We start from the raw sequence: 23,900 nt of genomic DNA, 5'->3' as shown, positions 1-23,900 counted from the left end.
GCACCGTTATTGGAAAACAATCACACCCACGTCACCTTCCTATTGGACACTTTATTTACCACCAGCAAAGGAAAATTGCCTTCCACAATATAGAGCACCTTTTTATGAATGGACGTCATGGCGCAGGAGTCATAAACCCGGCGCCACATTTATGCCTGATCCCCAGCGATAATTCAGTGACCGTCCTTTGTTGGCTAGACAAGTGTATATTTTCTGCATTTTTTCGGAAGCATTTGGTTTCCAACAACCCAACTGAAATGCTTTGGACTGGCGGCAAATCTAATTGCTTACGTTTTTTTCGGCATTAAAATGTTCTTTCAGCGTAAGGGTTGTGGTTTATTTCGTAAAGCCATGTTTACATTGGAAGGAGCCCGCTGTCTATGTTCCATTTTGTATCCAAGTTTCTATGGAAGCGCCGCAGTCTGAGTTCGAATCAAAACCCCTTTAAAAAACTTAGGGTCTGTATTATTAACTGGACAGAAAAGCAATTTCTCATTATTACTCATAAAAATAAAATGATTTTTGGAGCCACGGTTTCACTCACTTAAAATCAGGTCGTATATAAGTTATTTACCGGTAATTTACTGTTTTCGCTTTTTTTTTCTATAAAAGTTTCTTGAAAATCTTGAAACGGGAAACACTTGTGAGATTGCAAAATAAGTCGAAATTTGTGGTTTCGCCCGACACCATCAAAATATGAAATTCTTCCAAAGTTGTTTGCCGAGGAAAGTCCCTAAGCGAAGTTTACTGTCAAGATCGCGTGCGTCACAAGCGCAGCATCCACTCTCCTTGTGTATTTGTTTGTTTGCGTGTTTATTTATCTGTGTACATTATGGTTTTTTGACATCACTTGGCCGCGCGGTTTTTGTTTAAATCTATTATGATGTCGTCACACCCGGGCCTGTGTCGTAATAATTGCTCTTTGACGCAGATTGTATCTGAATAATCCGATGGAGCCACCAGATCTTATCGACATGTCAACCGTTTTGGAAGAAAACATTAACGACCCGATAAGTCGAGTGGCCAGGACCAGTAAGTAAACTTCATTTTTAAGCGATTGGCTCGCATTCCTACTGATAAGGATGTCAAAAAATTACACAACGGTTTGATTTGAAGTGCTGGCGTTTTTTAGCCTGCAACACGAACACGTGTGAATGTTAAAGGTCGCTAGAGCTGGGTTTACCCTAATGACTTGGGTATGCCAGGCAGCCACCGCAATATCACGAGGTTTGGAGTGCGGCCATGCTTAAGGTCGTCTAATTGCATTTTATCAATTCTTTTTTATCTCGAAGCAATTTGGTTCATTTCACGGCCTATTTGCCTGAGATACGACCCTGAACTCTGCAGTTATATGTCGCATCGTTCACAACAAGATGTCATCTACGTACCGTAGGTATTTTAAGTAAGTCGGTTTATCGTTTTGTCATGTTCTGTGTCTATCATGAATGACTCGATTAGGGAGCAAGAGAGATACCGAAATTTTTTTCTTAAGCTTAGCTCTAACAAAACGCTCCATTTTGCATGATGCATCATCGTTAAGGTATTTTTGATCAGCATTTGAGATGCTATCTTACCGCAAATGGCAGTATTTTCGAATTGCAGTATCGAAACAAGCTATGTGGGCCATTTTCGATACAATTTTCAACTCCAAAACGTGCTGCACTTGGGGAACCAATTACGGAGTAATTTCCAGTCAAAAGCTACATTTTCCGACCACTAACTAATTTGTTATTGAACTTTTAATGCAGCTGCCTCATGTGGCGTGAAATCGTAAATTGCGGGAAATCCTAAATCTCGGCTTGATAGGTCATCTGCTGGTCACGTCAGGATCGTATGGTCGGTTGCTTTTTTTGTTATTAAACAGCAGGTGATTATTTTGAGGTGTACAACACCAAAATTAGTCAACATTTATGATAAGTAGCTGCTATCTTAGCAACCGTGGTGTACATTACGGTTTCTGAAATGCGGATTTCTTTTTAAACCAGACACCGCAAAATCAATTTCTCCGATGCATATATGGATCGTGGTGACGTTTATTACTCGTAAACGTCATGTTAATTCATTGGAATTACGAACCGAACGGAATGTATATACTTACATTATGCTATAACAACCACCTCCTACAAAGATTAACGCCAAGGCCTACCGTATTAAACTGTATAATTAACAAATCAACGGAAATGAAATGTATCTTTTGGTATAAATGTTATAGGATGATGAGCTTTGAAGCTTTAAAACCAAGTGGATAAACTCTAGTAGATTTCCTTTTAAGAAATTACTCCAACCCGCCGCTGCTTATTACTCACACGTTAGATGGGCGTGTGGGAGAAAGGGTGCTTTCACACAATTAAACATGGCCGACATACTTAGAAATGCCTTAGCTTTTTCGGCTATAATACATGCTTGGCACTTGCATATATCAGATAACCTTTACGACAAAGATAAAGACCAGGTCGTACCGGCGACTGTGAACGTCATGTCTTATCGTTTTATAATAAAAAGTAATCAGTGTAAAAGCATTAGGTTGGGCTAGTACGTTTCTCACTATCTTGGCATTATTCCCCCGTGTTATTATAAACGTGTGTTTGTTTGTTTTTCAAACTTGTGTAGATCGCTCGTTAATCGCAAATAATCACTTTAATTTGGTCAGCTTAACTTCGCGCGTTCTAGCTACTTAACGTTTTTTCGCCGATTAAGTCATTTCATCAATTCGAGTCCTGCAACGAGTTCTTTGCGTTAGAAAAAGGGAAATGAATAGGAAAATAAAAAATTTTTTTTTATTTAAATTCACAAATATAAAATTTTAAATTCACAAATATTCTTGAAACATTTTTACCTGACAGTCGGCAATGGTTCCCGGCATTTCCCCAATCAAGTTAGATTTATGGCATTTCCAACAGTTACATAACCGCTGTATTTAAAGCACCTTCCAACAGCTCCATTTTTGGTGATTAGGTAATCCAGCGAATCAGACTTGTATCTTGTTGAGTACGTACAAGTGTAATCACGCTAAATCTTGTTATGCTTACGTATGTCGGCCTGATTAATTGCGCCTTTGCGCAAAAATGGTCATATTATTTGTTTGTCCTCGGAAAAACGTCAATATTCAGCGCGGAAGTTTCACGCGAGATCGCAACCTGCAGCCGGATTACAAGGTTTTGTAAATTTATCGTCGCCTGCTCTCTCGATGCTGCTTCAGTTTTATAACCCAAACATCGTTAGTAGGTCTCGACAGGCAGGTGTAATCCAAAGCCTTATGCGATAAGATCTTTACACCTCCTAGTACCCACATGCACCAGTGTAAATATTTTGGTAGCTGCTTTGTTTTTATTAACATTTAAAGAATGCACCCTGCCACCGCCTACTATAGGTTTAATGTATTTTTTGTGTTATTAGACTCCCCATTAACCGAATTCTTCGCCCAATCCGTTGTATATTAGCTATTTTCGTCAATTTTATTGAACTTGTTCTGAGTCAATAACAACACAACGTTTGCTCAATTTTCATAGAAATGTTGCAATATGGAAGAGATGTGTCGGTTTAAGATATAACTCGTTTCGTTCGGAGCACCCACCTTTATAAATGATATATATACATACAGCAAACATTCATTTGTTTGTACACATGGGCTTATTGCGGTAAAACGGAACGAAGCGTGTTGCAATATTGATGTATTGGCACTTGTACCTCACACAGAGGAATTCATCAATACTATGAAATTCATCATTCTAAATGCGTTGTCCAGTCGCCGTTTTCCGTCGTTTTATTGATTTAAAAGTGATTCACAGTAGCACCTGGCAACGGCGTCACCTTCTGCAATAACGTACATGTTCGCAGTATCGTACCACAAATACACATTACGCAATCCACCAGTGTGATATTTCCTTACCAAATGCACATTTAAAGCCTCTTTACCCTACATTTTGACTACACCTTGGAATGAATCACTGACATAGTTTCCTAAGTGTAAACAGCGTGGCTTTTTTGTTGAAATTACTGGCCGCGTTTCTGCGCCGGAAATGTTACTTAATAGCCGACGAAGACATTCGCTTGACAATTCCGATAATCGATAGCTTATTATAGCACCTTGCGGTGATTCATAAGACTTCCTTTGACTTAAAGAAAAAAAAACAATGGCTACTAGGTAGCCCCGCCTAAAATTAACCACATTTTTTATCACTTCCGTCGATTTGAGTAAACTGCAGGCATTGTCAACACCTTTTGTGCTTAGTAATAACTTGTGTATAATGGGCACGGTTTTAAATAAACTTACCTCTGAGGAAAGTAAGCATTAGCTTTTGTGTTAATTATAGCAGCGCTTTATTTGTTTTGCATTTAAATTTAACCCCAACATTAAACATTAATGGCTCACGATAGTTCACCGTGTAAGGCCATGAAGGCCAATGATTTAGACAACTCGACTCTGTTAAACGTTTTTCTGCGACGACTTGAATAAACTAAAAATAAGGTTTAAATAAGTTGTTTCCGGATATTATTAAAAATTTATTAAACATATTCAAAAAAGTTTTTGTGATTATGGAAAAAGAGTTTGAAATAAACCTTCATTTTTTGTTGGCAGTGTGTTGGTAACATCACTTGCTTATTATACAGTACGATAGACACATTATGCAACGTGCAGTAAAAATTTCTAGTTGCAGATGTGCTGAAAAGCATGTACTGTAGTAACTGTGTCTGTAAGGAAATCAAAACGCATTGTAAACTGCAGTAAAAAGGTTTGAGCGAAAATTTATCACATCGCTTAATTTTTAGGCCCATAATAATTTAATTTGTGAGTGATTGGGATTTCCAAAAATTTGTTTTCATTTTGTATAACTACCAAATCAATCGCTTCTTAGAAAATTGGATCAATTTTGTTGAAATTCTCGGCTTTTAACGCAGTGAATCATTTGAATAGGACAAGGTGACAATGCTTGTGACACCTAACAGCATGATAGAAATTATAAGCTCATTTGAAATGAGAGAAACGACTGTTCCGTGAAAGTGATTTTGTTGAGACAATCGTCATCACCCGGTGATCTTTAAAATAACAAAAACAAAATAATTAGTGAAAATCAATCACGACATGACGTCATTTCAAAACAACAATCATCAATGATAGGATGTTTAAGAAATAAACTAGTAAGGAAAAAATCTCACGAAACTTTTAATCGAAATGCTTGATATACAGATAGCTTTATTTCACCTTAGTATAGTTATAAGGCCGGTGCCGGTAGCAAAATGGTTTGGAAAATCACAGAAAATTATTTTCGATTGTTGTTATACTTATGCTGGATTACACTTAGCTACAGGCACACTCATCCAAAGCCATCCGGCAGTGCTTGAAGATCAATCTATATTAGTTGCATGATTGCGGTTAGAATAGCAGTGTTAAGAGAAAATAACGTTTTACTTGTGTCAAGCTTGCCATCAGCGTCATCAGAATTTATTTGCATTGTTAATCGTTTGTTATGTAACAAAGGATTAAGTAATTTCTTTGAAGACTTCCTGCGTTTTCCCATAGAAGAAATATCAGAATATGAGGTTGTGAGCGACAAACAATGTATTCCTGTATCCGCTGACTGCTGGTTTTTTGTTTTCAAAATTGTGCGTACAAACAAACATCCATTTTTAGGCTAGCTGCGCAGTTACGAAGACTGGACTCGTGCTTTTATTCCAATGAGTCGTGCACAAATACGGTCATTGACGCGGTTGTAACTAGAAAACTGGACGCTAAAATGGAATATCAGCAAAACCAACTGGGCGTAATGGTCATCCGAGCACGTTTTTTATTCAATATGTGCACAGACTTTCTCTATAGTTTTTTTGTTTACCTGTAACTGTGTAAGCTCACATAAACTTAATAGACATTGATGGATATGTTACTACCAAGTGACGTGTTGTTCCGAGTTTAGTTTGGTTTGAACCGGCCCCCAATTTCGTCAATACGGTCGTCATAAAAAAGAACCTAAACAAAATTTAAAAATACCGAAATACTAACCACATTTTGACAGCTAGGGGTCGCCGAAAACTCGTTTTGCTTCTATGTCAGGGGTGGCCAAACTGTGGCTCTCGATAGCATGCGGCTCTTTGAGCCTTTGATTGCGGCTCTTTAAAGAATTAGCATTGTTGAATTAGACATGCATTTTCCCGGTCTAGACGAGTTGTTTCATCAGATTATGAAACAATGCGTTCTATCACACGTAGTAACCATGGACTCATTGTTAGTAATAATCAAATTACACTCAAAAAAGTAGGCCTACATTATTGTATAGAAGTGTGCTAACTTGTACACTGTAGTTAAGTAAACTGTCAGATTGAAGCTGTACGTCAGGGCTGACCTAGTTTTAAGTCTTGGTTACGGTTATACTAATAATTGCAAAAAGAGTTGGTGAAGCCCAGGTGGAGACTCATAGTATCACCACGCAGCACTAATGTTTATCAATAGCTACACTTCGTTGTGAGTGAATAAATTCGTGTATTTTAGTGTGTTTGTGTTGTGGCTCTTTTAAAACTGGAATTTGTTATATGCGGCTCGAGCATGAAGCAGGTCTGGCCACCCCTGTTCTATGTTATCAGGATAAAAAGAAGGAACGGTCAGGATCGCAACTTGCAAGAAGAGCATGCCTTAGATAAGCATCTGTCGCGAATCGCGATATCTTGGCTTGGAGAAAGCGCCAATCGATCCCGTTCCAAGATTTGCATACTTTTGTGACAGCAGCTTGCACGCTGTTTGTTTGTTTGTTCTTTTTATTCCTGATTTTTGTCACTGTTGTCAATACAAACCGGCGCCGTGACGCTGCGTTTTGCGCGACTATTTTAGACTTACTTACATCATTTCATATCTGCAAAAGAATCCGCCGGCTTTCGTCTAAAAATAATTTTCACCTGTCGCTTTCTAGACAGTGGAAAAGTTCTGCTGGTCGTAAAAATGATTACTTTCGTAAATTATTTCACGATGGCGCTGAACTACTTTTGTTAAGTCGCGAATTAAGCATGTGTTCACCTCCTTGTTTTCATTTTTTAAAGCTGTGATTTAGATTAAATTTAAGCATAGAACCTCATGAAGGTCGTGTTTCAAGTTCTCCGCCACTTTTGCAAGGTCATAGTACTTGTTTGATATCTTGGCAGATAGAAGAATGCATACTCGCACAGTCTGTCAACAACGGTCGATTGTGTAAGCAAGCAACATAACAGACATATCCGGTTGTTGCCATAAATGCGTTGACATCTTTATGGATGTTTATCCCTACTTCTAGCGGGTTTGTAAACTAAATGCCTGCATGTCAAGCTGTTCGCATATATAATACACTGCGTAATTTGTCAAACAATTGTAATTTTTTGGTTGAAGAACAGTGAGAATTGTGCCGTTTTGATTTCGTCCAATGTCCGGGTCGTATGTGACGTTGACAAAATTTGTCTCAAACAAACTCGCTTAATCTTGTGTCTTGAAAGTATTTTTAGCAACTGGAAACTTAATCTTCAATTAACCAGGCATATTTGCCTCATTACACACAAACTTAAATAGGCTTATTCATATCGTGATGCCTATATATATATTCGCCCAGCAGGGTTTCAGGGTAACCAAGTTTTTTCACTAAATCCCACCTTTTTAAGAATAAATGAAGACGAAAAAGATTGATTGAATGAGCAGCTCATTTAATCGCCTAACTGGGATTTTCTCATTTTCCATGACGCACACATCAGGCCTGTACAATTTTCCCTTTATCCCTCCTTTATGACGTCATAAAGGACGTGACATTGCTATGGAATGTATCATTTTCGAGTTCGTTTGTCGTTAAGGTTTCCGTCGACTTACAGTCATTTTTCAAGGAAATTATATGTTTTAACTACCGATATGTCGTAAACCTGTGTGTTTGTTTGTGTTTGTGACATTATAAGAACTTGCTTTCTTGCTTCGTTGACGTACTACTAGTTGGGGGAGTCCGAAATTATAACATAGCATCATCCAAACACAAGGCAATTTTACCGTTGTCTTCGATTCGAAGCTGTCAAATTTAACACTATCAGCGGTGGATAAATGAGACCCCTATCTAAGGCAAACCTTGTTTGACATGTGTCAAAGCTGTAGATAGGCTTCCACTGTCTTGTAACAACTCTCGTGCTTGCTTGTTTTTATCCAAATGATGATGATCGAACGTAAGCCTTCACATGCTTTTCATGCCTTTTATAGTCATATCTCTGTTTGCTGAAGGGTGGTTCGTTGTTACGCTTTTTATGATGAATTTAATTTTAAAATGAAGACGTATACGGGAATGGAAAACACCTGAAAAAGTTTTATGCAAATTGTGGCTTCGTATATAAAGCTTCGCTGTATTTTGTCGTAAAACACCAGGCTTAGTAGCTAGTCACGTTTTGCCGATAAATGGCTGCGTACTGACGCTGTGTCGTCAGGTGTTCTTTCTCCATAATTTCGTTTTGGCGTCTTGCCTTTTTAGTTATTAACAGCTCTTACCGGCTGCGCGTGCTTGCTTGATTTGTGTAATCGCGACCCGCAACAGTTTTAAGGCTAAAAACCTCTTTAATATACGTACCCCAAACAAAGGTGCTGTAATATTCGTGTCTTATGTGCGGTGCGTGAGGTTAACGGCGTGCATAACCAACAAAACAATTCCTCTTCTTCTATAGGTCTTATTGTACATTGTATCATCAACTGTGCCGGCTAGTCGGATGTGTAAATATACAAATAAAGCGAATATTAGCAGTGTTTAAAAACACTAGTAATAAGGGACCTTCTCCCTACCCTGGCCATGCATGATTTTTTAAGTAATGACCCCAGTTTACATCAGATAAGATGATTTTTTATAATGTGGGTGACGTGGTTTATCTGGCCGTGAAATTCAGCTATTCCCGGCAGAAGCGTGCTTCTGCATTTTGTCCGGCTACCTTAAATACCCCAAGATCGTTGCATCATTGCGATAAAGGGTCTAAAGTTTGTTATAAGTTGCATTAGAGACTTTCCTGAAATAGATATTGCTTTCTTATTATAAGCGCCACCTACCTGAACGAGACTTTCTTATCTTTTTCAAAACACGCCGAAATGTTTTTGCCAAAACATCATTTTTCAAATAAATGTAAACTTTATCAGTGGATTTTGTTTCCTTTCTCCGGCCCCACCACATCGCCATTTTTCACAAACATTCTTCAGATAGCAGCAGTGGCACCACATGTTTGTATATACGTGATCTGCTCAGATACATCTACTCGACCTAACTCTCAATTAAAACCATCTTTGCTCGTTTGAAAATTAGCGGTTTTTACCGTTTTATGAATGGGAGATCCTTTTTGGTTTGCATTTCGGTGATATATGCGGGCAACTCTCAAACCTAGTTAAACCATAGTGCTCCGTGGCACTTTAAAGACATTTGAAATCGGAAATAGATGCTTAGAAGATGTTGTTTTGCTTTCCTAGTTAAATATTGAAACTTTTTGATTTCGTGTCCCATCTCAACAGTCTCTCGGCGCCATTTTGATATATTGGGTTGTTGTTCGGCATCCCCGCAACGAGGGGAGCGTTTGAGTGTTTGGAAAGTGGCAAAGGTTAATTTTCATGTCTGACTCATCTCATCATTAATTTATTTTATTTATTATGCGAATAAATATTTTCCTCCTTTCGAGTGTGGACTCTTTTCGCTGGCGAGTAATAAATATTTATTGAGAATTCACGTCTTTGGTATATTCGGGCAATCGCTTTGTCGGCTTAAAATTTCAAGCTTATTGGTTTTAATTTTGAAATTCTAGCTAGAGCTCGTTAGTTATGCAATCTAGTGCGACATTTCGCCGAACATATAAACTTGGTGGTTAAGTTTTTATTTTCAAACCAGCTTCAAATCGGCTTAGATTTTCTATGCATTAAGCTTGACGAATAACACGCTTTCATTGCAGTTGCTTTTTTAGGGTTATCATCGAGAGAAACGATCCATTGTTCTTGTTGTAACGTCTTGATGGAGGTTTTGCAGGTGCAGAAAAACGTTACTGTATAACTCTGATCCTTTTTAAGGTAGACTGGCATCTTTTAACCAGCACAACGGGAGAAAGGATTACTTAAAAAAGCAGATGGTTATGCTTTTTATCCGCTTAAACCTCACCGCATCCCACTTCGAAATACTTTGGAAACTTAAACAAATGCAACTTATCCGAGTAGCTACAAGTTCAGAATCTTATTTTTATCCTGTCTTGGCTGAATATTGAATATTTTGTGGTCAGGCAGATTCGTCAATAGACACGTTGGTTTTTTCAGGTAAATCTCACGAATACGTCAACGTGAAAAATGTGCATTAGAATGACCCGACACGGTTTAAAATTCCAAATAACTTCAAACAGCTCTTTCGCTTGGTGGAGCGCATTTTATGATGACAACTATGCTCTAACATAGACGCATGTCGAAATGCAAAAGCAAATTTGGCAACGAATTGCATGTATGGGCGTTACCGTTTATCATTGCTTCTCAGAAAATCCTGGCCATATTTAGATTACCTCGATGAGAATGCCAAAATAAACAGAAAAACTGCGCGAAAATACCTTCCGTTTGTGATTTCCTTGTGCATTGCCCAGTCTTATGCGCGCGGCGTTTTACTGACATTCGAGAAAGACCCTTGTAGTTACGTAGTAATCTTGATGGTTGCACAAACTCAGGAGCCCTCGACAATCGAAATTGCATCTGGCTAATCTTGTAGTTTATAGACTTACAGCGATAGTGTAGAATTTGTTTTGCCATGCGTTGCAATAAACCAGCCTATTCCCACCAACGACTAACACTAACCTATTGTATACTGTAGTGTATATTGTGCCTTGGGTTTTACATTTATTTGCAGGAATGCCAACAGCTATTTTATCTCTTGCCAATAGTTACAAACCTTCACAACGTGTTGCTTTAATGTTTTCTGTAATGTTTTTTCTGTAATTTCTAATTTCTGAAATAAAGATACCGTACATACAGTATCATAGTGCCCAACTACGAATTACTGGAAACGTTATACATTTATGACGACATAGTTATCAATTTATGACGACTTACGTGTTTACCACATAGGTATCAATTTAATTACGGCATTTATCATTGCGGGAATACCATACCTAATGAAACAACTAACATTGATAAAACAATTTCGAAATATGACAAGTTGTGAAAATTGATTATCGGCATCATTCGCATTGATCACGGCCGCTTGAGATTCTGTTGATGACATCTGAGTCACGAGGTATCGATGATGATGACGATGGGCGCTATCTGTCCATCGAAAATGACTGCCCACGCGTAAACAAGCCTGGCCAGACTAATCAGAGGCATTTCTTACAAAAAAGATGCCCCTGTCATGTCGCCATCGGTTTATTTGTGATTACTTGTTTATTTTAGACAATGCGCATGCGCACACGATGACATTGGACGATAAAAATCCCGCCAGTAAATTCCCATTCTCCCAACTGCAATAACGAACATTCGTTGGGGGTGTTGCATTTTTTATGCAATGGAGTGAATTACTTTTACGGACTTTGGACGCAAGATGAGCGATAATATCCCGTTTCCCTAATCCTGATGACGCCATCTTCCTTGTCGGATCTTCCCGCACATCTCATTTCTTATTGATTCCTTGCATAAACTCCTTGTTATTGACAGGAATTGATAAACGGTTGCTTCGCTCACGGGCCTGATATTTGATGTTGATTGTGATAATGAGAAGAGAATGCTCCTATCGAATGTGCTTCGAAATTGACTACGTTTTAACTTGCGCATCCGATGCTAGGTTTTTTATAGTTTATTGGGCGTAAAATTATTTTTGAAATAATTGTGTCTTTCTTTTCTCTGTCACGTTAAGAACTATTTAACCTCATTTCGGTTTCCAAAGGAACAAATCTTCCAGAATCAGACAAACAACAGACGACTTGCTCGGCATGCGGCAATACTAACAAGTCACAAATCTAAAAGGAGTTTGTTTGTTGTGGTGATTTTTGCATTACCTATGGGATTCTGTGATAATCATCGAACGAGGAAAGTGATGTTATACTTTTTAAGGTTGTGAACTTTCGACTTGTCACATATTGTTTGTTGCTGTTTATCGTTCCACTTGCATGGTAATGCATGGTAACAGGCTATATCCTTATCTCCGATTGTCTACTCTCCGTCGTTTGATGGCGCGTTTTGATATGTTACTCGGTACCTTCATGTGAATGTCAACTACGTTTGTTTTCATTGGTGTACGGGCACGGACCATCCTGTCAATTCTGCCTAACCCGCTTCTTTGAAAAGATGTTTTAGAATTTAGATTAGCTTGTGCAGCCCTTTTTATAACTAGACACTTGTTACTGGCACAGGAATATAATAGTATTAATACTACTAAGCATTTCAATAGCGCTCAATACCCGATTAAAAACCGCTCAATGGCACGATTAGTAACATCCAATAGTAATAATCGATTAATAACATCGATTAGTAACATCCAAAATATAAAAGATTAAAAACAGGGTGTTGAATTTAAAAAGGAAACTCAACCATTGACTTACTATATCATGACTGTTGTTGTTTTAATTTTAGTTTTTGCCATTTCGTGTGATGTTGCAATCGCCTTTTCAGCAAACAGTAATCTTGCTGTATCATGAAGGGGAAATCGAACTTAAAATGTTAAGAGACTATTACGTAATCTTTTAAGAAGACTGATATAACACACCAACAGATGCACTCGGCATGTCACGCTGATATGACTTTTAACGTTCTTGTGTCGTACTTATAACCGCACTCTATATATTCATTTCACGGTGGTCCCCCTTGTGTTAAATATTATGACGTCTCGGGCATTCATAATTGCTCAAACCTGACTTAATGACAAAAGTTGGTCAATTCTCCGAGATAATGCATGGTGGTCTTAAGTTTATCTAAATGCTTATCGAAAGAGAGTGTAAAATATTTGAACCTGATGTGAATTTTGTCAAAACAGTCAGTAATTGCTTTTGGATGTTATCACGGTGTCGAGTTTTTGAAATAGATCGATTAGCGGCAGTCACGACATACACTGTGGTCCACATGTAGCAAGCCAGTGCCAAACGGCAGACGATTATTCTTGGATGCGGTCGTTTTCGGACTTTCACGATGAGAATTTCTACAGTTTTTTTCCCGATCTGATTCAATATAGTGCGCTATTTTTAACTTTCAGCAAAAGGTCCCAGCTTAAGAATAAAGCGTCGTTGACTTTGTTTGTTGGCCAATTGTACGCGCCAAGTTTTGGTCTAAAACAACCCTCCCAGCTACCTTATATTTTTGTGGCGCGGACAATCTCACCTCAAGTCTTGCTTTTTTGTTGATACTCAAATCGTTACGATTTCTTAGAGTTTACATTCTTTTAACTTTCTGCTTACTATGCGGACACAAAATAATTCAATCGTAAATCGACACGTCATAATGTGTCGTTCGATGACCAATCACATCTCGGAAGGAAGTGATCATCAGCACGTGACATACATGTTATGGCATGATTTCTTTGATTATCACGCTTTGCAATTCCATCTACGACTTCCAATTTTCATTTTCGCTTGGTATTAAGTGTAAGAATAATTAAGCAAAAACATAAACTTTTTGCGCCATGTGTAGCCGTCCGTTGCTGAAGTTTTGGACTCAATGTCAAGCATGCAGCGAGCAAATGAACATATTTAAGAACTGATATCAGGTGTCACTATTCGGCGATTTATAGTACAACGTATGACTACTTGCCTGCGCATCCGGTAGAGATGATGAACAGTAATCGCACATTGATTGCCGGTATCATAAAACATAAACATTAAAGGATGACCACCTTGTTTATCTTGTATTTTGCATCCGCTATGTACAATCCACGTTTCCTCTTCGTTCCAAATAAAACGTGCCTGGGATTCCCAATTTACTTGTTCGATGGAACGGGAATTTATAACAGGAAGGGCCTGTCATAAGAAGCAAGACTTAGAAGCTAGGACCTAACAATTTAGTATCTATCCTATACGGAGACACAAGTTCTTTTATTTCATTTTAGTTTCGTTTTTTCGCTAACGCAGGCCTTGAAATAAACGTCTCATGGCACAATGGCCGACCGGAAATGTAACCTGCTCATTGACTGGCTCTGGTCAGTGCCAAAATACCCGTATTTCAATGGCCCACTTCATGACGCAGCGAGCGCACGTGCTGGCAATTTTCCAATTTAACAGTTCGTGGTTTATTGTTGTTGCTTTGGTTTAGACTTGCAATGGGATTTTCCCACTTTGAAAATCCGATGCAGGGAAACTTTCCAGAAGCATCTTTTCGTCAATCACGCGCTGCTTGTCATTATGTGATCCCGCGTGCGTAATGCAAGGGTTACGTGTTCAATCGTGTAATTAATTGCCGTTCGCCACAGACATGTGCGTCGATTGGTAATAATGGTCAAATTGTACGTTTTTCAACCCACATCTGTTACATTAAAAACCTATTCCAGCTTTGGACTTTCCCGAATTTCTTCTACTGCGTAATTGGGAATTTTCAAATCAAGTAAAGTAATGAATAATAATAAAAAAAATAAAGTTGAAGCATGTCCACAAAGTAAAAGTTGCTATAGTGATAGTCAATGGATAATTTTGTTTTGTGTCATGTTACCCGGTTTTATTTGAACTGTACCGGTGTTACAAATGCAAATTAAATCATTACAAAATGCCGGTGAAAGCAGAATTGTGCAATTCCTAATAATCCGTTCTTTTTCCTTTGTCGTTAAGATAAAGATTAAATCGCAACCGCTTGGTGGAGCAGTTTTATAGTATTATCCAGGGTCTCTTCATGTCAACGGCAAGATGTTAATAACGTTTATTTTACGCCAGTGGCTTTAAATAATTGATTGCATTTTAATAATACACCAACAAACACAAGAGCGTGCTAAAATCTGACACATACGAACTTTGCACGTTGGACCTTGTGGGCGCTTTTAGTGATAAACTTTTCTATTAAATTAAGGCAGTGTTGTTGATGGAAATTATGACTCTTTTGTGTGCGCTTGGAGATCTTATCAGAACAGGTGGACGCGCTTTGACGTTCTCAAGAGGTATTTGTGGCATGATTATGAAATGTCTTCGGTTTTGTTTCTATATGGAAAGCTTTGAAAACAATTTTTCACCACGTCAACTCGCAAGAAAATAGTGGAAATAAATCAAAAAACTTTACGTCATTAAATTTTGATATTTTTTGCAAGCTTCCTCGGAAACTGAGGAAAGGGTCGTTCAGCGAAGTTTATTTTTAGCACTTTGAGAAAGTGATCGACGTGACTGTTGCCTGAGCTCGCGTTCGAAGAAACACGTTTCATTTGAACCAGTTTGGGCGTGCGTCCTTGGAAACTGTACTCTATTTCAATAAGCTCATTCAGAATCATACATTTCTTAACCACGCAGACTTTCCTAGAAACGACGAAGTTGCATTTGAAACGCATCCCGTCTGCTTTCATGAAAAAAAGATATTGCTGAATGCGGAATCTTAATCGCTTCCGCCAAATACGTCTCTTGTCTCCACAGTTTCGTCTCTTCTTGGAAATGCGAATGTTGCGTAGGCGTCTCAAAATGAAAAGCATCGGCCTGTTGTATCCTTCATTTATATCTCTATTTCATTTCGTTTCTGTCAATTTCAAGAAATTTTTGTTTTATCTTCAACAACCCGATGAGACACCTTATTGATTAGTCTCCTACCTGTTTTGTTTTTTGTCTCGTTCTGTTTCCGCTTTAAGGAACGATGAAGCAAATTTTCTTTTTTCAACGCATCTTTCAGGAAATAAAGATCCCCAAATAATTTCTATGAAAACAACTCCAAAATGTTCCCAAATTTTTATCCTATGTTTGAATTAACTAACGGTCAGCGGTCATTGAAAACCGGAGTGACTCATCAACAAAAAACGTAAAGCCACGTCCAGTGTACACCATCATGAAGGCATGAGGCATGACTCTCTTTGCACTTTACATCGATAATTGTTGCACCATTGCTATGAAGTCGCTTCCCGTCAGTAGATGAACGACAGTCACGTGATCGTTAACATCCACTTGATTAGGCAGAGGTTCTTTGACATTTTCTTACTTCATGACATTTGACATGGCCCCTCACGCTATTAAAAATGACTCTTTGTGGCATTGTATTAATGTTTTTTTTAATATTTAACGACGTGAAATGGTGAAATACCTAAATGTGTTGCAGACAGTTTACATAAGCATTACGTTTATGAGTGAAAATGCCAACTTTCTACGAAGTGACTTCAAACATAAAAATTTTCTGCTACTTTGCTACAGTGTTGTATTTAATGGTACGTGAATTAATGTAGCAAACTGGCACACATAACCGTTCACGAATTACTCAAAATTCATACAGGTGTTAAAGAAAATAATGAGTTTATATGTGGTATCATTAGTAGACGAAGGCCATTTTCGTTGCGAGAGATAGGTGAAAAATTAGTTGGCCATCAGTTGTTATACAATTGTCCTAACTTTTTTTCTGCATAAGCACGGCCCCTTTGAATTGTCGAAAGCGTTAAACTCTTCTTTCTGCAGAAAATATCTTCCTGCGAGATCACTTTGCAGGTCCTAAAACTTTCAACGTATTTTTACGCATATCGGATTGTTTTATTTTAGCCAACTGATGAAAATCTTTCCAAGAAAATGAGGTGACATGCAGGCATACAGCCCATGCAATATCTCGGAGGTCATTACGATTTTTACAGCGTTGCGTGCTTGTCTACATTTTTAACTTGATTTCCATCTCCAAAGCGATGTTTGTTAGCTTTTCGTAATGAGCAGGGGGCGTGATATGTGAGGAAACGCGTATTATCTCACTTCATGCAAACAGCCAAACAACGTTTCACTTCCTAATTTAAAGATCAAAGTTCGTATTTTCGTTGTATAATGTATCTTTGAACGCTTGTTCGTACAAGTTATCAGTAGCTGACATCATCTGTAGTATCGGGGTTTTCTTGTCGGTGCCTTTCATTTACCAATTTTTCTCTTGTGGCCTGAGTTTTTGGTTTTAAGATAATTTTTCTCGCTTCGTAAACATTGCTAAAATAGGCCGAAATCCGAAATTAGCTATACACATGCCCTGACAGAAAAGTGAAAGTGATTGATGAGGAAAATTGAAAAAGGTCAGGAATCCTTTGTTGAATTTTACTCATCAATCGCTTTCATTATCTTAATGACTATATCCAAATTCAAAACCCACCTAATGCAAAAGACTAATCACCCAAACCAAAATATAGCAATCTATCCCTTATGTAATCGGGAACGAAGTCCATAACATGTTGTCATCTTTGCAAAACCCGACTAATCTACAACATCTTGTTGCATTTGAACACCTGCAGATTAGTGCTTATGGTAAGACGTGACTGTTAGCACTTTGCCACATGGTATGGTATGAGTTCAGTGCCGTCAGCGCCAGGCCATGCAAAAACGTGCAGTTGCTGACTCACCTGGCTAAGATTTGTGTATTTTGGGCGTATATTTGATAAAAACATTCATTATATGTCACACATTTATACGAATTTAGGGAGTTTTGCAATGAAAAAAGAAAGAGATTAAAATTGCAAGCGTTGCGTTGTAAAAGGTACTTGTTTTTTTATCATACTGATAATAAACATGTTGCGTTGATTGGAGCTCTTGAAATTTGCGGAAATGGCGTAATCCATCGACCTTTGTACCATTTGCGAATAAGCTTGGTTGACCGCACCAGTTGAGCATGAATTTTAAAGTATGCGCCTTTTCAAGTCGTTTGCGTTCAACCATACTGCGCTATTGTAAAAAAAGTTATTCAGTTTGTTTTGATTGATTACATTTACACTAATCCAAGCTGTTATTTCAAGCTTCACGTATTCTTTACCGAAATCTTATCACTATCAATCACAATGTGCTTGAAAAGTGTGTGGATGCGTGGAAGTGTATCCAGTGTGGTCAGGTCGTTGCTCAATAATATTTCTGCGCTTCCCACCAAAATATTCCGTTCTGTAAAGTTTCAACTTCACTTTTCGCTTTTTGCGTTTCTTTAATTGCTTCAATAACTGGGATAAACGTCATCAATCTTCCTCGTATCCTTATACAGTGTTTGACCGCAGCATGCTTCAGAGGATGCTAAGCGCGTCCTCAATCTCTTTATTCGGAGCGGATTGGTTTGATGTATGAAGAACATGAGTTCATTTATTACTGTAATTTTCATATTGTGATGAATTAAGCTTTCAAAACCGTTCTCCATTACTTTAGTGTATTGAGTTACAAAACTTTCCCGCACCACACAATATTTCTCTTTGTAGCTCCTTCTGCGTTATGTTGATTAATTATAAGCTCTGTGCTTTTCTCCCAATACGGTATTCTAAAACTGAATTGCGTCACTTCATGTAAAATACCTCTCAATCTATGCAAGTTAATTTAGTGTGACTGTAAAAACTTTAAATTTTTTCGCTTGGCTAGACATCTTTGCAAATAAACGTAATATTATGTTAGACCAATCAACTAAATCAGTTTTATATCACTTTTGAAACGGTTGAACGACTTCACATAGATATCTAACGTTGCGCAAAAAAATCTATGCTCAGTTTATAAGCTTATAGAGCTTCTGTCCAACCGTGGTACTAATTTCTGGATTACCATTTGGGTGAATAACCCATAACAGCCAGTCAAAGAAACCGTTGGGAACCCGGTTGCAACACAAAACACAAAGCCGTTAACCACTTGCGGGGAGCAGCAGTAGCTGTCAGTTTAGAGATTAAGTGATTCCAAGATCACAGGGCGACAAATCTCGTTGACGGCTTGAAGGAAGTAAAACAATGGCCCTAGTGACAAGCACAAATGGCAAGAGTTGACAAGCGGTCGCCGACTTTAGAAATTGTTGAGGTCTACCCGGTATGACCTTACTTTCTTACACGATTTTGTCGGCGTCTTTAGTCTGCTTAACGAAATCCAAGTTTAACCTTGACATATCGTAACACTATATCATTGCCTGCATGGGTCGGCTTAAATGCATTTTAGGTTTCCACGAACTTGGTGTCGAGGTTAATCGTCTGAAGTCCACGAAGGATCGTATAATTCCAGCATGACAGCGCGGTATTCTGGTGCAATTTTTGCAAAATCTCAGCGTTAAGGACGACATGCAAACTGCATTCTCTGCTGTCCTTGTCAAAAGGAATTAACCCTATTTTTAGGCTATAACGTAACCCTAAGGAGCTATTCACGTATGTGTAAGACCAAAACATGTTGTGAAAACTTCGTTGATCTTGTTGAGGATGTAGCTGCAATGCAAGACGCATTTAGGATTTTGCTGATGGCATTTATGTGAGGATGTATAGACCGCGTATATTTTTTAGGTCGAAAATTTGAAACACATTTATTCATGTCCGGCTTTTAGCGGAAGTCCTCAATTACAAATTATACCGAAGAATGCCCGGATATTTCTGTAAATTGCTAATTTTCTGACTGGGCCTAATTAAAGTCGTTCATTGCATGCCCTGATTGCTTCAGTTGCCGATAAGACTTTGTACAATATGAGAGCATTTGTGTAGCTTAATTTGGACACAAATCCCAGCTTGCAATTTGCAGGAAAAGTCTTAAGACTTGAGGGCGTGCAGAGGCAATTTGTTTAGGTTAACGGCCCGCGTAAGCTATCAGACTTAAGACGATTAATCGAAGCTGTAAGATGTTTTAGAATAACGTCATTCAAAAATTTGCCTGGTCTGGCCGATTTTAAGGTCAACTGTTCATCGATTGGGAAATTAACTTGTGTATTGCAAATTGTTCAAGTTCTAACTAGCGCGCGCGTTGACGTATTTTAGCTTCGATTGGATGATTTTGAATCGAACTATGGTCGGGATACTGCGAACTGCATTGTGGTTTGTTTGAAATGAATCACTGAGATATGTGTCCACATAAATTCAATGTTAAAAAGCCGCTAAACCACTCAACTCAACCGCCCAAATCGCTTGGTTCATGCGGATTATTCCTAATAAGACCCACTCGATGCATTCTAGTGTAAATGATTGAAGTGTAATAATTTTGCTATATTATGGTAATTTTAAATAAGCGAAAGCATGTTGTTTGTTTTTTTTGCGTTAAAGTTTGCCATTCCGCAGAACTTATCGTATAGTTTCTTTTTGATATATTGCACAACTGTTTAATGGAAGTTTTTCGAAGGAATGAGTTTCTGAAGGATAAAGACTTTAACCGTTAACTAGCGCCTTAGCATATTCAGCAAAACGTCTTCTGCATTTTCTGCGTTATCTTCACCGATCGCTGTCAAGTGATTCGTATGCGCTGCATTGCATACACACACTCCCGTATCGCCTCTATTGCTTATCTTAATAACTCTGGTGAATAACGCTTGTTGCCCCTGCAAAGCTACGACCCTATGATAGCGATGTATGTAAGAGATTTCAATTTGTTCCAAAAATAGAGCTCGGGTTTTGGAACAAACATCCGTCACCAGCGTCACCGTATTATCGTCCATCACCAGCTACCATCGCAGCAAATTTTATGGTTCAACTGTCACGAATCGACGCTTGCAAAGCGTGAGAATTGATTTAGTTTTGCAAAATTACGCAGAGAAAATACGTTGTTATGAACACGATAAAAGTGTTGTTTTTAAGTATAGACATAGCGGTATGATCGCCTCCCTTTGAACAAAGGACGTTTAAATTGCAAATGTCTTATGAACCGTTGCATTCAGAAGTGGGAGAAAATTCAACGCCTTTGAATACGTGTTATCTAATCACGTGACCAGTCGTGCAAGCTTATCAGAGGCCAGACGTCACCAATAACAACCCGTGAAATTAGTTTTGTAAAATAAGAGCATTTGTTAGGCGATCCGTGAAATTACTCCCAACGACTCAACTAATTAGGTTCCAATTTGGCTGATTAAACTTGAATAATGTTATTTCTGCTCTAAATTACCAGGCACATATCTTAGTCATGGCCAATTTGTGCTATGCTGCTGTGATTAAGTCGCTATTTGCACCATTTTAAGAAACTTTGGTCAGTGAACGTGTTCCTTAATGTTCAGTTGGAAAAAGCGCACTGTTTCATTAGGGACTTCTAGGCTTATAACATTTTAACCTTCATAATTATCAATACCGACGTGGGAAATAGCTGAAAAGTTAAGCGACGTCTAAATTACTTTGTTATCCATCGTTGTTTAGAATGTTTAGCCCAGTAAAAGATCCCTGCATCAAAATTTGTTAATGGAAATGACAAGCTACGTGTTCTTGCAAATGTGGGCTGTGGCTGTGTAACGTCACTAATTCGAGTATGACGACAAACGTCGGTTACGGGTGGCAGACAGCATTGTTTTTCAATGGCTCTAAACCAGTTCTGGCAAAGCACCAGACTCGGCCATTTGGCATACCAGACAATTTTTGCCACTAAAGGAAATGGACGCTAAATTGTTGTCAGTGTTTGTCATATTCCACAGCCGATTGTGACGTCACAATCACCGGGTATGCGTAAAGAATGCCCTCGTTTCTTGGAATAGTTCGCGTTATGTAATGACAGGGATAAAAATCCTAAGAAGGCCGCTTTGTTGTATAAAACATCCTGACCTGTTTTCGACGGATCATACCATTCTGTGCCGCGCAACCTTTTGCCTTCGAAATGTTCTAAAGGTGAATGCGATAAGAATTTCCGAGAATGTGTCAAAACGTCATCTTATGTGTGACATTGACTTAAAGATTAAGATACACCTGCTAAGGGCAAAATGAAAGCAGAGTCGTTCACACGCAACAATATTTTGCGTACAGAGTTAAACTTTATATCTTTTGTCCCAGCGTGCTGTAACTCGGCAAACCAAACCCGAAATGATTGCAGTCACATGGTTGAAGTCTTAATTTTCATTGGCTTTTTAGCTACTTGCTGCTTCGTGGCTGATTCATTTTCGTATAAAATACCTTTATCAGAAAGCACAGATTGAGTAAAATTGTCGATTGGAATGGGATCAAGCTTAACCTGTTTCGCCTTTACTGTAATGTTGCAGAAGTAATGCTCTGATTTTTTGATTGATTAGTGCAGCTTATTGTGAATGCAACAAATTAATTTTATTATCCAATCTATTTTCCGCTATTGCCTGCTCAAATGCATTTCCATGTGTCAGAGATGAGGTAATTGCAGCTACCAGTAATTGGATCTCGAAACGTCGTCTGTAATAAGCTACTGAGAATCTTGTCAAATTTTTTCGTTAATTGTCAGCCAATTATCACATTCAACCTTTTGTTACACTTTGTCATTGTGACATCATAAACGGACACACCATTGATGACGTCAAAACCGTGCGTCAGCGGTTATAAAGGGTTAGGCGTTATCAAACCGTGAGCTGCCTTGTCTTGGCACACGCGCATTCTGTCATGTGGTGTTTTCACAAGTGTTTTGTTTTGCTGTTTGTCAGTAAAACGTAAAGAGAATTTCTCTTTGATCTCGGCTTCGAATTATGTTTTTAAGCCTTTACTTTGAGACATAATTTTTACGGATTGATCAGTTCGCAGAAACTGATTGATGCTTAAGATGTTGTCACTTGTTCGGTTTGTCAATCGAATCCTGCGCCCTGGTTAAAACTTTTACTGTCGTGCTACTTGTGGTCACTCATCCGATTAGCAGAGACCTGTATATTCTTCTGCGTTTTCTTATCACACTTTGTTTTACACCAAGATTTGTTGTTTTCGGAAACGGACGGGTTACTTTTTAACCTCATAAAAATGAAAACATAATCACGTCAGCATTTTCGGAATGTCGCCAGGAAGAAAGATTCTGGCGTGGTATAAAGATGCGACAAAGATCTTTGTTTCACCTTTTCCGAGACGGATGTTTTTTCCGCTCTTTACTTCCGGCTTTTTACAATAAGCAGCATTATTATTTACACCCGTGATAACCGGTAATTTCCTGCTTAGAGAGAGTTAAATGCCTATAACATTTAGATAAAAACGGTGCAACAACAACGTGCTATGGCGGCCTTTTTGCTTGCGTAATTGAGATTTCAGGAGATGTATTTTATGTTGTTTTTTACGCTACTCACGATTCGACCCTGTTTAACACACCTTTTCGTTTTCGAGCAACTTCCGTTATAATACTGGAAGCGATCAACTTGCATCACACAGGAAATTAGGTTTAAACCGGTTCAAACTTGATGTGCTATACCAGGGGTGGGCAAATTTGTTCAATGAAAGAGTCACTTGCGGAAAAATATAAACACCAGCGAGCCCGCAAAATCAATAATGATTGTCAATTTGGTTATTATACTATTAGTAGTCATTTTGGGATATTACATTTTAACTAAAAGACCCATAAAAACATGTTGGTGAGGTGCATTTTGACAACCTTTGCAATAGAGTATAGAATCTATACCTGAAAACAATGTCGGAATCGATGTCTAGTGTTACGTCATAAACGAAATGCTGGCCTACATAAAGAAAAACTACACAGAAACTTTCATAAACGGTACTCTTGGTAGCCTTTACATTTTTTGGAATTTTACGATTCGACTAGAAGAGCCACAAAAAACATGCCGGAGAGCCGCATGCGGCTCGCGAGCCGCAGTTTGCCCACGTCTGTGCTATACCAATAACTATAACCAACACATGAAAACTGGTTTACGAAATCGTATGTGAATTTTTGTGATATATTGCCCCCCCTGTCACTCTTCTTGTGGAGAGAGCCGCCAATTCCACGTAAGGTGTTTTGACGAATATATTCCCTTCACGGAGATCATAAACAAACCATGCAGAAAACAAGGGGATCTGAACCTAATCTTGGCCGCGTGGCCTGTGCTTCTCTTTTTATCAACAGCATGTTTGCTTGTTGATAAAACCTTGCCAAAGCGGAAGTGTATTGTGTTTACAAGGCCGTACTTTCATTTTCATATTGTAACAGCGTTACGTTGGTGAGGAGAAAGCTCCATGTAG

General features: G+C 38.4%; 1 protein-coding gene across 2 annotated transcripts in view; it reads left to right on the top strand.

Moving 5' to 3' along the window:
• Nucleotides 1-23,900, top strand: part of LOC143448301 (activated CDC42 kinase 1-like) — a 48,759-nt gene that overhangs the window by 7,821 nt on the left and 17,038 nt on the right. For both annotated transcript variants that reach the window (XM_076947976.1, XM_076947975.1), the window contains exon 12: nt 932-1,032. In XM_076947976.1, the coding sequence (XP_076804091.1) occupies nt 932-1,032 (101 nt within the window). The remainder of the gene's footprint in view (nt 1-931; nt 1,033-23,900) is intronic.

This window comes from Clavelina lepadiformis, chromosome 3, assembly GCF_947623445.1.
Source record: "Clavelina lepadiformis chromosome 3, kaClaLepa1.1, whole genome shotgun sequence".
NCBI lineage: Eukaryota > Metazoa > Chordata > Ascidiacea > Aplousobranchia > Clavelinidae > Clavelina > Clavelina lepadiformis.
The sequence above is the reverse complement of the archived record's forward strand: the minus strand, read 5'-3'. Positions and strand labels throughout refer to the sequence as shown.